The 13,631-nt window shown below is 47.9% G+C and overlaps 1 protein-coding gene across 2 annotated transcripts in view; it reads left to right on the forward strand.

Moving 5' to 3' along the window:
* Positions 1 to 13,631, forward strand: part of brf1 (BRF1 RNA polymerase III transcription initiation factor subunit) — a 340,666-nt gene that overhangs the window by 159,273 nt on the left and 167,762 nt on the right. For both annotated transcript variants that reach the window (XM_033027515.1, XM_033027516.1), the window contains 2 exons: positions 1,664 to 1,695; positions 9,302 to 9,374. In XM_033027515.1, the coding sequence (XP_032883406.1) occupies positions 1,664 to 1,695; positions 9,302 to 9,374 (105 nt within the window). The remainder of the gene's footprint in view (positions 1 to 1,663; positions 1,696 to 9,301; positions 9,375 to 13,631) is intronic.

A 13,631-nucleotide genomic window follows, 5' to 3' on the forward strand; every position in this document is an offset into this window, starting at 1 on the left:
CCACCATTTAGTTCTGACATGTCACCACATGCAATGTGTATTAAATACCACCTACACTAACGAGCTACTATAGTATTTACATGAAGCATAGAAGTATTGGTGAGTTGAGTCATTGCTGCCAGGGGTCACAGCCCTGTACACAGGTGTGGTCACTCGGTTCTGTGGCCTGGGAAAGTATGCTCTACCAAAGAGCTTCCTACTTTCTGGGAAAGCTAACGCCTCCCTTTCGTTTGCTCATCTCGGGAACTATCAAAGTGATTCCGAATTGGCAAAGCTTCTTAAAAACCTAGTTTAGCAAGGGAGTCTACAAGCCCTTTTCTGATATTCCATTCTTTTAAAACATTCTTTGTGTATCTGCTGCTGTTTTTGAAGTCTGTGCAAAGGAATCTGTCAGTGGGCTTGTGGCTGCCGCACATCCATTCAAGGGAGAAGTAATTAATGAAACTTGTACTTCTGTGTAGATGTGGCTCCAAGCCAATCCTTAACTCCCCACCTCCCCCCACTACTCTGTTTCCCAAATGCGTTAACTCCTTATGGGCAGGAGGGAACTGCAGATGCTGCTTTAAACCGAAGTTTGACAGAAAATGCTGGAGTAACTCAGCGGGTCAGACAGCATCTCTGGATAGAAGGTAGTGTGAACTTTGAGGAGGATGCTATGAGAATGCAGGGTGACTTAGACAGGTTGGGGGAGTGGGCAGATGCATGGCAGATAAAGTTTCATGTGGATAAATGTGAGGTTATCCACTTTGGTAGCAAAAACAGGAAGGCAGATTACGATCTAAATGGCGTTGAGTTGGGAAAAGGGGAAGTACAACGGGATCTGGGGATCCTTGTTCATCAGTCTATGAAAGTAAGCATGGTACAGCAGGCGGTGAAGAAAGCGAATGGCATGTTGGCCTTTATAACAAGAGGAATCGAATATAGGAGCAAAGAGGTCCTTCTGCAGTTGTACAGAGCCCTAGTGAGACCACACCTGGAGTATTGTGTGCAGTTTTGGTCCCCTAATTTGAGGAAGGACATTCTTACTATTGGGGGAGTGCAGCGTAGGTTTACAAGATTAATTCCCGGGATGGCGGGACTGTCATATGTTGAGAGAATGGAGCAGCTGGGCTTGTACACTCTGGAGTTTAGAAGGATGAGAGGGTATCTCATTGAAACATATAAGATTGTAAAGGGTTTGGACACGATAGAGACAGGAAACACGTTCCCGATGTTGGGGGAGTCCAGAACCAGGGGCCACAGTTTAAGAATAAGGAGTAAGCCATTTAGAACGGAGACGAGGAAACACTTTTTCACACAGAGAGTGGTGAGTCTGTGGAATTCTCTGCCTCAGAGGGTGGTGGAGGCAGGTTCTCTGGATGCTTTCAAGAGAGAGCTAAATATGGCTCTTAAAAATAGCAGAGTCAGGGGATATGGGGAGAAGGCAGGAACGGGGTACTGATTGGGGATGATCAGCCATGATCACAGTGAATGGCGGTGCTGGTTCGAAGGGCCGAATGGCCACCTCCTGCACCTATTGTCTATTGTTTATTGCCAGCCATTGTAAACTTACTGACGGGCAGTGACTGCCGTACGTTGTAGCTGCATGGCTCAGCACTCATGTTGACTTTATTGTGCTTGACTCATCTTTTTCCTTTGCATCTTCCTTGACAACGTTTTCAAGATATGTTATTGGATCTCAGTGACCTGCTGCAGGTACGTACGTGCATTGACAAATGTTTTGTTTATCCTGTTGCTTTTTTTACATTTCCCAGCGTTCTAATCCCCCCCAAACCCCCCACTACAATCAGTCTGAAGGAAGGTCCCGACACGAAACGTTGCCTATCCATGTTCTCCTGATGTGCCGGCACGTTGAGTTGCTCCAGCACTTTGTGCCCTTCTCTTTGTTAAATCTATATATTTCCCCACACAGTCCTCTGTATTTTGTTATATTTGAGAGAAGGGATCGTGATCATAAGATAGGAGCAGAATTAGGCCATTCGGCCCATGAAGTCTACCCCACCAATCATTCAAGGGTCTCGACCCGATACATCGCCCATTCTTTCTCTCCAGAGATGCTCCAGCATTTTGTGTCTATCTTCGGTTTAAACCAGCATTTGCAGTTCCTTCCTACACATTCAATCATGACTGATCTATCTCCCTCCTAACCCCATTCTCCTGCCTTCTCCCCATAGCCCCTGACATGCGTACTAATGTATTCAAGAGAGAGTTAGATATAGCTCTTGGAGCCAACGGAATCAAGGAATATGGGGAGAAAGTAGGAACATATCTCCCATAACCTCTGACACCCGTACTAATCAATAATCTTATCTATCCCTGCCTTAAACATGTCCACTGACTCCACAGAATTCCACAGATTCACCACCCTCTGACTAGAGAAATTCCTCCTCATCTCCTTCCTTTAATTCTGAGGCTGTGAGTGTCAGGGGTTATGGGGAGAGGCAGGAGAAAGGTTGAGAGGGAAAGATAGATCAGCCATGATTGAATGGCGGAGTAGACCTGATGGGCTGAATGGCCTGATCCCCCCCCCCCCCCCGCTGGCATTACCTGGTGTTAGAATGTGGCCCATACGTTGGTTTGTTCCACAGGAATGTGTTTCTTTTTCCTGTCGCATCAACGTGAGGTACAGATGAGAACAGGCCATTCGATTATCTTGAGTGCGACTCCCTGTGACTTGAAATGCACCAAAGTCATAGAGTCATTCAGCATGGAAACAAGCCTGGCAACCTGACTCATCCATGCCGACCAACATGCCCCATCAAGGGTGGTCCCATTTGCCGGCATTTGCCCCATGTCCCTCTACACTTTATCTATCCAAGTAACTTTTAATGTTACCTCAGCCACTTCTTCATAAGTTCATACGTTGTAGGAGCCGAATTTGGCCATTCGGCCCCATCAAATCTACTGTGCCATTCACTCATCTTTCCCTCACAACCCCATTCTTCTGCCTTCTCCCCATAACCCCTGACTAATCAAGAATCTGCCAATCTCCACCATAAAAATATCAATTGACGTGGCCTCCACAGATTCACCGCCTGCTGACTCAAGAATTTCCTCCACATCCCCTTTGTAAAGGTACTTCCTATTATTCAAGGCCTCTGGTCATAGACTCTCCCTCCAGTGAAAAACTCTTCTCCACGTTCACCCTATCCTCCACACCCACCACCCTCTGAAATTGTTGCCCCTCAGGTTTCTATGAAATCTTCCCCCCTCTCACCTTAAACCGATGCCCTCTAGTTTTTTATTCCCCTACCCTGGGAAAAAGACTCTCTCTGTGATTTTATATACCGTCTCAAATGATATTTCATGGTTGAAAAGGAAACAAATCTGCAGATAATGGAAATTTGAAATAGACAATAGACAATAGGTGCAGGAGTAGGCCATTTGGCCCTTCGAGCCAGCACCGCCATTCAATGTGATCATGGCTGATCATCCACAATCAGTACCCCGTTCCTACCTTCTCCCCATATCCCCTGACTCCGCTATCTTTAAGATCCCTATCTAGTTCTCTCTTGAAAGCATCCAGAGAATCTGCCTCCACCGCCCTCTGAGGCAGAGAATTCCACAGACTCACCACTCTCTGTGAGAAAAAGTGTTTCCTCGTCTCCGTTCTAAATGGCTTACTCCTTATTCTTAAACTGTGGCCCCTGGTTCTGGACTCCCCCAATATCGGTAAACATGTTTCCTGCCTCTAGCGTGTCCAAGCCCTTAACAATCATTTGAATGTTTGAGAAATGAATACAATCAATTACAAAAGTACTCAGCCGATCAGGCAACATCTGTGAAGGGGGAAGCCTCTGTTTGATTCTCCGCAGATGTTGCCTGACCTGCTGAATATTTCCAACATTCTCCAGTTTAAGTCATGTTTGGCATCTGAATTGTTTATCCAGGAGATTATTTCATCAACTCTTCGCTTTATGTGCAGAAAAGGTTCTGGTGTTATTGTCCATCCCTGTGATAAACTGCTCCCTGAACCACTGCAGTCCCCGTGCTGAAGAGATTCCCGCAGTGCAGTTGGGAAGGTGATCAAGATTTAGATCCAGTACTGATGGAGGACTTGCAATTGGAGTCATACGGCACGGAAACAGATCCTTCGGCCCATCTCGTCCTTGCTGTCCAAGATGCCTCATCTAAGCTTGTCCCATTTGCCCGCATTGACCCAGATCAGATCATAGTGCCTTACAGTGAGGAAACAGGCCCAACTTGCCCACACCGGCCAACATGTCCCATCTACACTAGTCCCACCTGCCTGCGTTTGGCCCATATCCCTCTAAACCTGTCCTATCCATGTACCTGTCTAAATGTTTCTTAAACGTTGCGGTAGGGCTCTTAAAGATAGCGGAGTCAGGGGATATGGGGAGAAGGCAGGAACGGGGTACTGATTGTGGATGATCAGCCATGATCACATTGAATGGTGGTGCTGGCTCGAGGGGCCGAACTCCTGCACCTATTGTCTATGTCTATTGATAGCCGCTGCTTCAACTACCTCAACCCGGGGTGACACGGTGGCACAGCAGTCGAGTTCCTGCCTTAAAGCACCAGAGATCCGGGTTCCTTCCTGACTAGGGGCGCTGTCCTTACGGAGTTTGCACGTTCTCCCCGCGACCGCGTGGCTTTTCCTCCCTGCACATCTCGGTTAAACTTTCCCTCTCTCACCTTATAGCCTCCATTTCCACAGAGGATTTGCCCTTTAGATTCCCTTCAAACCATATTTCCGTGTTTGGTTTGCTGCCACAACAGCTGCTGTGGACCAAATTAGATTGTAGTCTGTTTGCATTTGAACCTGACCGAGCGGGCGATGGTGAATCCTGCCCGAACGCAGCTGGTACACGGTTTATTTTCGACTCTTCAGCTGCTCCCACAGAGTGTACTCTCCCCATATCCGCAAGATTGTTTTTTTTTTCCTTTTTAGTGCTTGCTGTTTGGCAGCTATCAGCATTGGATCAAGTAAAGACGATATTCTGTGCGTTAAAATATTCCGCAACACAGCCAGCTGCCTATTTGACAGCTCTTCTGAGGGTGTTCCTGGACTTGTGGAGAACCATGGCACAAAAGGAAGCCTTTTGTTTGATTGCGCCAAGCTTGCCAAAGTAGAGCTGTGTAGACTTCAGCTCTTGGTCCACAGCCCCGTTTGTTTTGGGAGATCAAATATTCTCTGCCTCAGAGGGCGGTGGAGGCAGGTTCTCTGGATGCTTTCAAGAGAGAGCTAAATAGGGCTCTTAAAAATAGCGGAGTCAGAGGATATGGGGAGAAGACAGGAAGGGAGTACTGATTGTGGATGATCAGCCATGATCACATTGAATGGCAGTGCTGGCTCGAAGGGCCGAATGGCCTACTCCTCCACCTATTGTATATTGTCTATTATAGCAGGGGTGTATAAAACAAGGAGGGGCATAGATAGGTTGGCATGATGATAATCATCTATAGTCTTACCGCTGACTGGATAGCAGGCAACAAAAAAGCTTTTCACTGTACCTCGGTACACATGATAATAAACCCGACTAAACCTTGAGGCAGCAGTTCTACCAGCTGCGCTACTGTACTGTTGGCATAGAGTCAATATCTAGTTATGGTCTAACCAGAACTGAACCAGTAAGAAGAGACTCCCAACAACGTCCCCATCCCCTCGTGGCCGAAGCGGTTCCAGCGGTTTCATCTTCAGAGAACTAGATGAGATGATCCATCGTGGCCTCTTTATGACCTCCCTTTATTATGGTTTCCAGTCCAACTGGATCCAGTTCAGTTGACTCCACGTCGCGTCAGCAAACAGCTGACTGCTCTGGACACGGCACGCATTCTGGCTGTAGTTCTAAAGTGTTGTGCTCAAGAACGGACCCATGTCTGTAGCCAAGCTAATCCATTACAGCTCCAGCACTGGCAAGCGATCAAGTGAACCTTTGCCGTGGTATGTCCACACAATGCAGGAACATCTCCAGGCTAGTTGCGTACTGTGGGACTAGGGTGATAGAGTCAGTCGTACACTGGAAACAGGCCCGGCCGGCCCAACTTGCCCACACCATCTGCACTAGTCCCACCTGCCCGAGCCCTCTAAACCTGTCCCGTCCTTGCACCTGTCTTAAACGTTGCAATAGACCCAGCCTCAACTACCTCCTCCAGCAGCTCATTCCATACACCCACCATCCTCTGCCTGAAAAAGTTACCCCTCAGACTCCTACTAAATCTTTCCCCTCTCACCTTAAACCTATGTCCTCTGGTTCTCGATGCCCCTACTCTGGGCAAAGTCGGAGAACGGCAAACACTTGCGCTCGAATCGAGGCTTGGTAACGTTGGCCTTGCACCAATGATCACATATTATGTGAATGATTGTTTGTAGCAGAGAAGTACCAGAAGCTGTTTCCCAGAGGACTAAAGTCCCAGGGGTGGTGGGCGCTGTACTTACTGAAGAATCTGCCCGCTGAACGGTGCAGAAATGCTGCCGGTGCAGATTGTTCTGTTCTTATTTTCTGCTTCATTTCATTGTACTTTGATGGCTTGTTGCCAAACTTACCATGGTGGTTACTAAGGCAACAGACTACAGAACCAAATCACAGTCAAGGTACAGGCATGGTGACTGGGGGGTGATGAATTGGAAAGGTGTGATGGAAGAGGCCCTCAAATCTGCTCTCGCTCCCCTGTTACAGTGAATATCTCTTGCTGTCGGACAAATCTCAATCCTTCTGTTGGAGCAAAGGTTGTAGGTGTTAGCACAATCATTGTTACATGTATTGAAGTTGGGAGGCCATGTTGCAGTTGTATAAGACGTCGGTGAGGCCGCATTTAGAGTATTGTGTTCAGTTCTGGGCAGTATGTTAGACAATAGACAATAGGCGCAGGAGTAGGCCATTCGGCCCTTCGAGCCAGCACCGCCATTCAATGTGATCATGGCTGATCATCCCCAATCAGTACCCCGTTCCAGCCTTCTCCCCATATCCCCTGACTCTGCTATTTTTAAGAGCCCTATCTAACTCTCTCTTGAAAGTATCCAGAGAACCGGCCTCCACCGCCCTCTGAGGCAGAGAATTCCACAGACTCACAACTCTCTGTGAGAAAAAGTGTTCCCTCGTCTCCGTTCTAAATGGCTTACTCCTTATTCTTAAACTCTGGTTCTGGACTCCCCCAACATCGGGAACATGTTTCCTGCCTCTAGCGTGTCCAAGCTCTTAACAATCTTATATGTTTCATCCTCTCATCCTTCTAAACTACGGAGTGTACAAGCTCAGCTGCTCCATTCTCTCAGCACGTTATAGGAAATATGTTGTTAAGTTGTAAAGGGTACAGAGAAGATTTACGAGGATGTTGCCTGGACTCGAGGGTCTGAGCTATAGGGAGAGGTTGAGTAGGCTGGGTCTCTATTCCCTGGAGCGCAGGAGGATGAAGGGTGATCTTATAGAGTTGTACAAAATCATGAGAGGAATAGATCAGTTGGTTGAGCAGAGTGTTTTGCTGATAGTGCGGGCATGGGTTTAAGATGGAGGGGGAAAGATTTTATAGGAATTTGAGGGGTAACATTTTAACGCAAAGGGGGTGGGTGTATGGAACGAGCTGCCGGAGGAGGTTGATGAGGCTGGGACTATTGCAATGCTTAACAAGCAATTAGATATGTGCATGGATAGTAGACAAAATGCTGGAGTAACTCAGCGGGTGAGGCAGCATCTCCGGAGAGAAGGAATGGGTGACGTTTCGGGTCGAGGGGGAGGGGGCGGGACAAAGATAAAATGTAGTCGGAGGCAGTAAGACTAGTAGGAGAACTGGGAAGGAGGAGTGGATGGAGAGAGAAAGCAAGGGCTATCTGAAGTTAGAGAAGTCAATGTTCATACCGCTGGGGTGTAAACTACCCAAGTGAAATATGAGGTGCTGTTCCTCCAATTTGTGCTGGGCCTCACTCTGACAATGGAGGAGGCCCAGGACAGAAAGGTCAGATTGGGAATGGGAGTGGAAGCGCTGAGCCACCGGGAGATCAGGTTGGTTACGACGGACTGAACGGAGATGTTCAGCGAAACGATGGCCGAGCCTGCGCTTGGTCTCACCGATGTAGAGAAGTGTGTGGATGGATTTGTGCATGGATAGGACAGGTTTAGAGGGAGAGGGGCCGAACACAGGCAGCTTCACTGGGCCAAATATTTACTTGGATTTACTGTTGCATTTTGATAATTTTTCCAAAGTCACCAGGCATTTCTTTACCGAAGACACATGCTCCTGAAAAAGAGTGACCCAAAATGCTGGAATAACTCAGTGCGTCAAGCTCCATCTCTGGTGAATATGGATAGGTGACCTTTCAGGTTAGGGTCTTTCTTCAGACTCAGTAGGTTCAGATTCCACCCCACTGCTCACTGATTCCATCTCCACCACGCCGTCACTGGAAAGCAGTCAACGTAATCAAAGACTTGTCCCACCCCGGCCATCCCTTCTCCCTGCTCCCGGCGATACAAAAGCCTAGAGGTACGCACCACCAGACTCGGACAGCTTCTTCCCCTCTGTTATCAGGCTTCTGAACGATCCTTCCATAAGGTGGATAGCAAATTAGGTGCAGGAGGAGGCCATTCGGCCCTTCGAGCCAGCACCGCCATTCATTGTGATCATGGCTGATCGTCCCCAATCAATAACCCGTGCCTGCCTTCTCCCCATATCCCCTGACTCCACTAGCCCCTAGAGCTCTATCTAACTCTCTCTTAAATCCATCCAGTGATTTGGCCTCCACTGCCCTCTGTGGCAGGGAATTCCACAAATTCACAACTCTCTGGGTAAAAAAGTTTTTTCTCACCTCAGTCTTAAATGACCTCCCCTTTATTCTAAGACTGTGGCCCCTGGTTCTGGACTCGCCCAACATTGGGAACATTTTTCCTGCATCTAGCTTGTCCAGTCCTTTTATAATTTTATATGTTTCTATAAGATATCCGCTCATCCTTCTAAACTCCAGTGAATACAAGCCTGGTCTTTTCAATCTTTCCTCATATGACAGTCCCGCCATCCCAGGGATCAATCTCGTGAACATACGCTGCACTGCCTCAATCACAAGGATGTCCTTCCTCAAAATTGGGAGACCAAAACTGTACACAATACTCCAGCTAGGGTACTGTCCGATTCACCTCTACCCCATTGCGGACATTGAACTTTGTCTGTGGAACTGATGCGCTACAATGCTGAGAACTACATTCTGCACTCTGTATCTTCACCTTATTTTGTGCTTGATTGTATGTATGTATTGTATTGATTAGTGTGGATAGCATGCAAAGCAAAGCTTTTGACTGAACTATGTGGGAATAATAAACGTAAAGCTAAATGTTCTTAACCTTTCTTGCAGGTGAATGTGTACGTGTTGGGGAAGACGTTTCTTCTGCTGGCCAGAGAGCTCTGCATAAATGCACCAGCAATAGGTTTGTAAGCAATGATCCCCTTTCCCACACTATTCAATCGGTGTACTGTTGATTGTTTTTAACCCACCCAGGTAAACAAAGATGCCTTTACTTTGTATGTATGTAAATGAAGGAGTAAATCTGAGACCAGCGGGGTCAGGAGGTTAAACTCTCCACTGTGTTAGTGAAGGGCCTGTCCCACTTACGCAATTTTTTCGGCAACTTGCCGGCACCCGTCACAGTCGCAGCAGATTTCCGAAAATGTTCAACATGTTGAAAATCCAGCAGCGACCAGAAAAAGGCACGACTCTTTGGGCGACTACTCACGACCGTACAGACATGTCGCGGGATGACGCCTGTACGGTCGTGAATAGTCGCCCAAAGAGTCGTGCCCTTTTCTGGTCGCCGCTGGATTTTCAACATGTTGAACATTTTCGGAGACCTGCCGCGACTAATGACGGGTGCCGGCAAGTTGCCGAAAAAATTGCGTAAGTGGGTCAGGCCCTTTAATCTCTGGTAGGGACACTGGACACTGCGTTGCATTTAACACACATATGGAAATGCTGTTGGATGCTTCCTGAAGAATACTTGCAATTGAATTGTGACAATATACCAAGAACCTCGCCCACATGAGGTGGGTCTGTGTTGTGCAGGAATAGTGTGAGGGAAATTGTTATCTTCCCCCCTGAAAAAATTGAAATATATGGAGAGAATTTTCCAGTCTCCACTCAGTACTTTGTAGAATGTAGAGCCACTGTCCTATTTGCTTGGAATCTGGAATATAATATAGGTTAGGTTGCACCTGTAGTATTGTGTGCAGTTCTGCTCACCACCTTAGAGGAAGGTAGACAAAAATGCTGGAGAAACTCAGCGGGTGAGGCAGCATCTATGGAGCGAAGGAAATAGGTGACGTTTCAGGTCGAGACCCTTCTTCAGACCCTAGAGGAAGTCTCCCTCTCATCCCCTTCTTCCACTCCCCCCTCCTCCCCACCCCTCCTCCCCCTCACCCCCTTCTCACATCCTCCTCCAATCCACCTCCCACGCTCCCTCCCCACCCCTCGCCTCTCTTTCCATCCATATCTCTGTCTCCATCTCTCTCTCTTTCTATTGATCCACCTCTCCACGTTATCTTAATGTCTCATGCACTCTGTCCTCTGCCTTTTTCTACGATTCATCTGTCTCTGCCTGTCTCTCTATATATCTCTCTATCTGCTGCATCTCACAATGCCTTGATTACTTTTCCTTCTCTCATTTCCTTTCCTCCTCTCTCTCTCTCTCTCTGTCTCTCTCTTTCCATTTCTCTGTCTGTCTCTCTCTCTCTCTCTCCCTTTCTCCCTCTCCATCTCTCCCCCCTGTCTCTCTCACCCTCTCTCTCCCCATCTCCCCCTCCCTCTCTCTCCCTCCTTCCCTCCCGCTCTCTGTCCCCTCTCCCTCCCTCCCTCTCTCTCTGTCCCTCTCTCCCTCCCTCTTCTCTCCCTCCCTCTCTCCCTCCCTCCCCCCTCCTACCCTCCCTCCCCCTCTCCCTCCCTCTCTCTCCCTTTCTCTCTCTCCCTTTCTCTCCCTCCCTCTCTCCCTCCCTTTCTCCTACTTCCTCTCCCTCTCTCTCCCTCCCTCTCTCCTCCCCCTGCACCTCACTCCATTTGGTGTGGTAAACCATTCTTCCTTTGCCACTGTGTTGCTTATGCTTCAGGCATCCCAGCTACCATACGTGAGTTACAACCCAGACCACTTAATAGAGACAAAATGCTGGAGTAATTCAGCGGGATAGGCAGCATCTCTCTCTGGGTGACGTTTCGGCTCAACACCCTTCTTCAGATCAAAAAGTCTCGACCTGAAACGTCAGCCATTCTTTCTCTCCAGAGATGCTGCCTGTCCCGCTGAGTTACTCCAGCATTTGTGTCTATTTTACGTTAAAACCAACATCTGCAGTTCCTTCCTCCATCAGAACACTTTATGTTGAGTTTGTAGTTTTTGGGGACCTGCTAAAGAATCTCTGTCTTAAAGTGATTTGTTTCCTTTGTGAATGAATGCTTTCTGCAGTGACATCTAATCCCACTGCACATCACACAGTGTAAGTGTTTGCAGACTATACTTGTCTTTCATTCCTGCCCCCCCCCCCCCCCCCCATCCCCCTCAATCTGCTGCTCCCTTGCTTGGGCTGGGCTTGCACAGATACACTTGGCCAGTGTTCTGCTGCAGTGGCATAGCACGGTTGTTAGTTCACAGTTTGGGCAGGGTTTAATGACAGGGTTTGGTAGATTCTTCCATCCTGGCTCAGCTACAAGCTGCCGACACCAATTATTTCTCAGTTGTTGCTCAGCTGAAGTTATATCACAGCACAGATTGGAAATGGTGTGCATTCTGTGGCGAATGTAACACCAGGGCACTCGAGTGTGTCACGTGCTGCTGGCTGGCCTATATAATCAGCTCAATACGAAAGGTGTGCATCGCCACAGGATTTTAGCGTTGAAAATGTGTAGATTGTGACTGTACTGTCAAATGTGTAAATGGTGTTCGCTTCACAATGCATCAAAGTGTTAATGGTCCAACATAGGACTGAGAACAGTACAGCACAGGAACAGGCCCTTCGGTCCACAATGTTGAAGATGATGCCAAGACCAACTCATATCTGCCTCATTATTCATATTCCTCAGTGTGTGAAAGGTGTTCAGTGTTGAGACATTTTGTGTGTGCAAGTGATGTATTCTACCCATACGCCCCAATTAGTTAGTTAGTTAAAGAAGATAGACACAAAATGCTGGAGTAACTCAGCGGGACAGGCAGCATCTCTGGAGAGAAGGAATGACTGACGTTTCAGGTCGAGACCCTTCTTCAGACCGAAACTTCAGCCATTCCTTCTCTCCAGAGATGCTGCCTGTCCTGCTGAGTTATTCCAGCATCTTGTGTCTATCTTCGGTCTAAACCAGCATCTGCAGTTCCTTCCTGCATAGTTTAGATTATTGTCACGTGCACCGAGGTACAGTGAAAAGCTTTTGTTGCGAGCTAACCAGTCAGCAGACAGACCACACATGATTATGATTACAATCGAGCCACTTACAGTGTATAGATACATGATAAGGGAATAACACTTAGTGCAAGGTAAAGGCAGCAAAGTCCAATCAAAAGTAGTCCGAGGGTCACCAATGCCATGCGCAGCTTTATGAGGTACGGAGGTAAGGTGTGTGTGGAGTTTGCACGTTCTCATTGTGACATTCGGTTTATTGATTTGGTTTTATTGTCATGTGTACCGAGTTAGTGAAAATCTTTGTATGCTATCCATTCAAATCACAGTATCCACGAGTACAGTAAAATCATACGCCACTACAACAGGTTGTGCAAAGGGAAAATGTACCAGAGTGGAGAGTCTTACCGTATTACAACATTACAGTTAAGAGAGAAAGTGCAGATTTTTTTAAAGTGCAAGGTCTGTAATGAGGTAGGTTGGAAGATCGGTACTGCACTCTAGTTCAGGGGTCGGCAACCTACGGTCCTCGGGCCGAATGCGGTCCGTAACCTGAAATCATCTGGCCAGCAGGCGGATTTTTTTCCCCCGCAATCGTCCGGCCCGCCGATCGCCCCATGCCGCAGCCGAGTTCTAGCTGTACCGCATCCTGCGCAAAGCCGCCGGCACAGCCGCGCACCTCCTGTGAACACGTTAAGAAAGAACTACAAATGCTGGAAAAATCGAAGGTAGACAAAAATGCTGGAGAAACTCAGCGGGTGAGACAGAGGATTGCATGAGGCTGCCTCGCCTGCTGAGTTTCTCCAGCATTTTCTCACTACCTTCTGTGAACACGTGATTTGATGTCTGCCATCCAGGGTGGGATCCATGTGTACACGTGATAGATGTGGCCCGCCATCCGCTCACAGACATGCGTCCCGGCCCCTATGCAGAACAAGGTTGCCCACCACTGCTGTAGTTTATGGGAGGACTGTTCAATAGTCTGATGACAGTGGGGAAGAATTTACTCCTGAATCTGGTGGTACGTGCGTTCAAGCTTTTGTATCATCTGCCCAACGGGAGAGGGGGAAGAGAGAAGGACTGGGGAGTGGGGGTGGTTCTCGATGTTGTTGTCTGTGGAGTGAGGTCAACATAGATTCACCGGACTAATTACAAGAATAGAGGTCTACTGTACAAGGTGTGAGTGTGTGGGCTTGCTCGCTACTCTCCGGAGCGAAATGAAAGGTGACGTTGATTCAAGCTCAATATTCACGCTGGGCTCGTCAGGCCAGACACAGGGAGGATGTTTCTCCTGATGGGGGATCACAGTTTCAGAA

The sequence above is a fragment of the Amblyraja radiata genome, chromosome 9 (genome assembly GCF_010909765.2).
Source record: "Amblyraja radiata isolate CabotCenter1 chromosome 9, sAmbRad1.1.pri, whole genome shotgun sequence".
NCBI classification, from domain to species: domain Eukaryota; kingdom Metazoa; phylum Chordata; class Chondrichthyes; order Rajiformes; family Rajidae; genus Amblyraja; species Amblyraja radiata.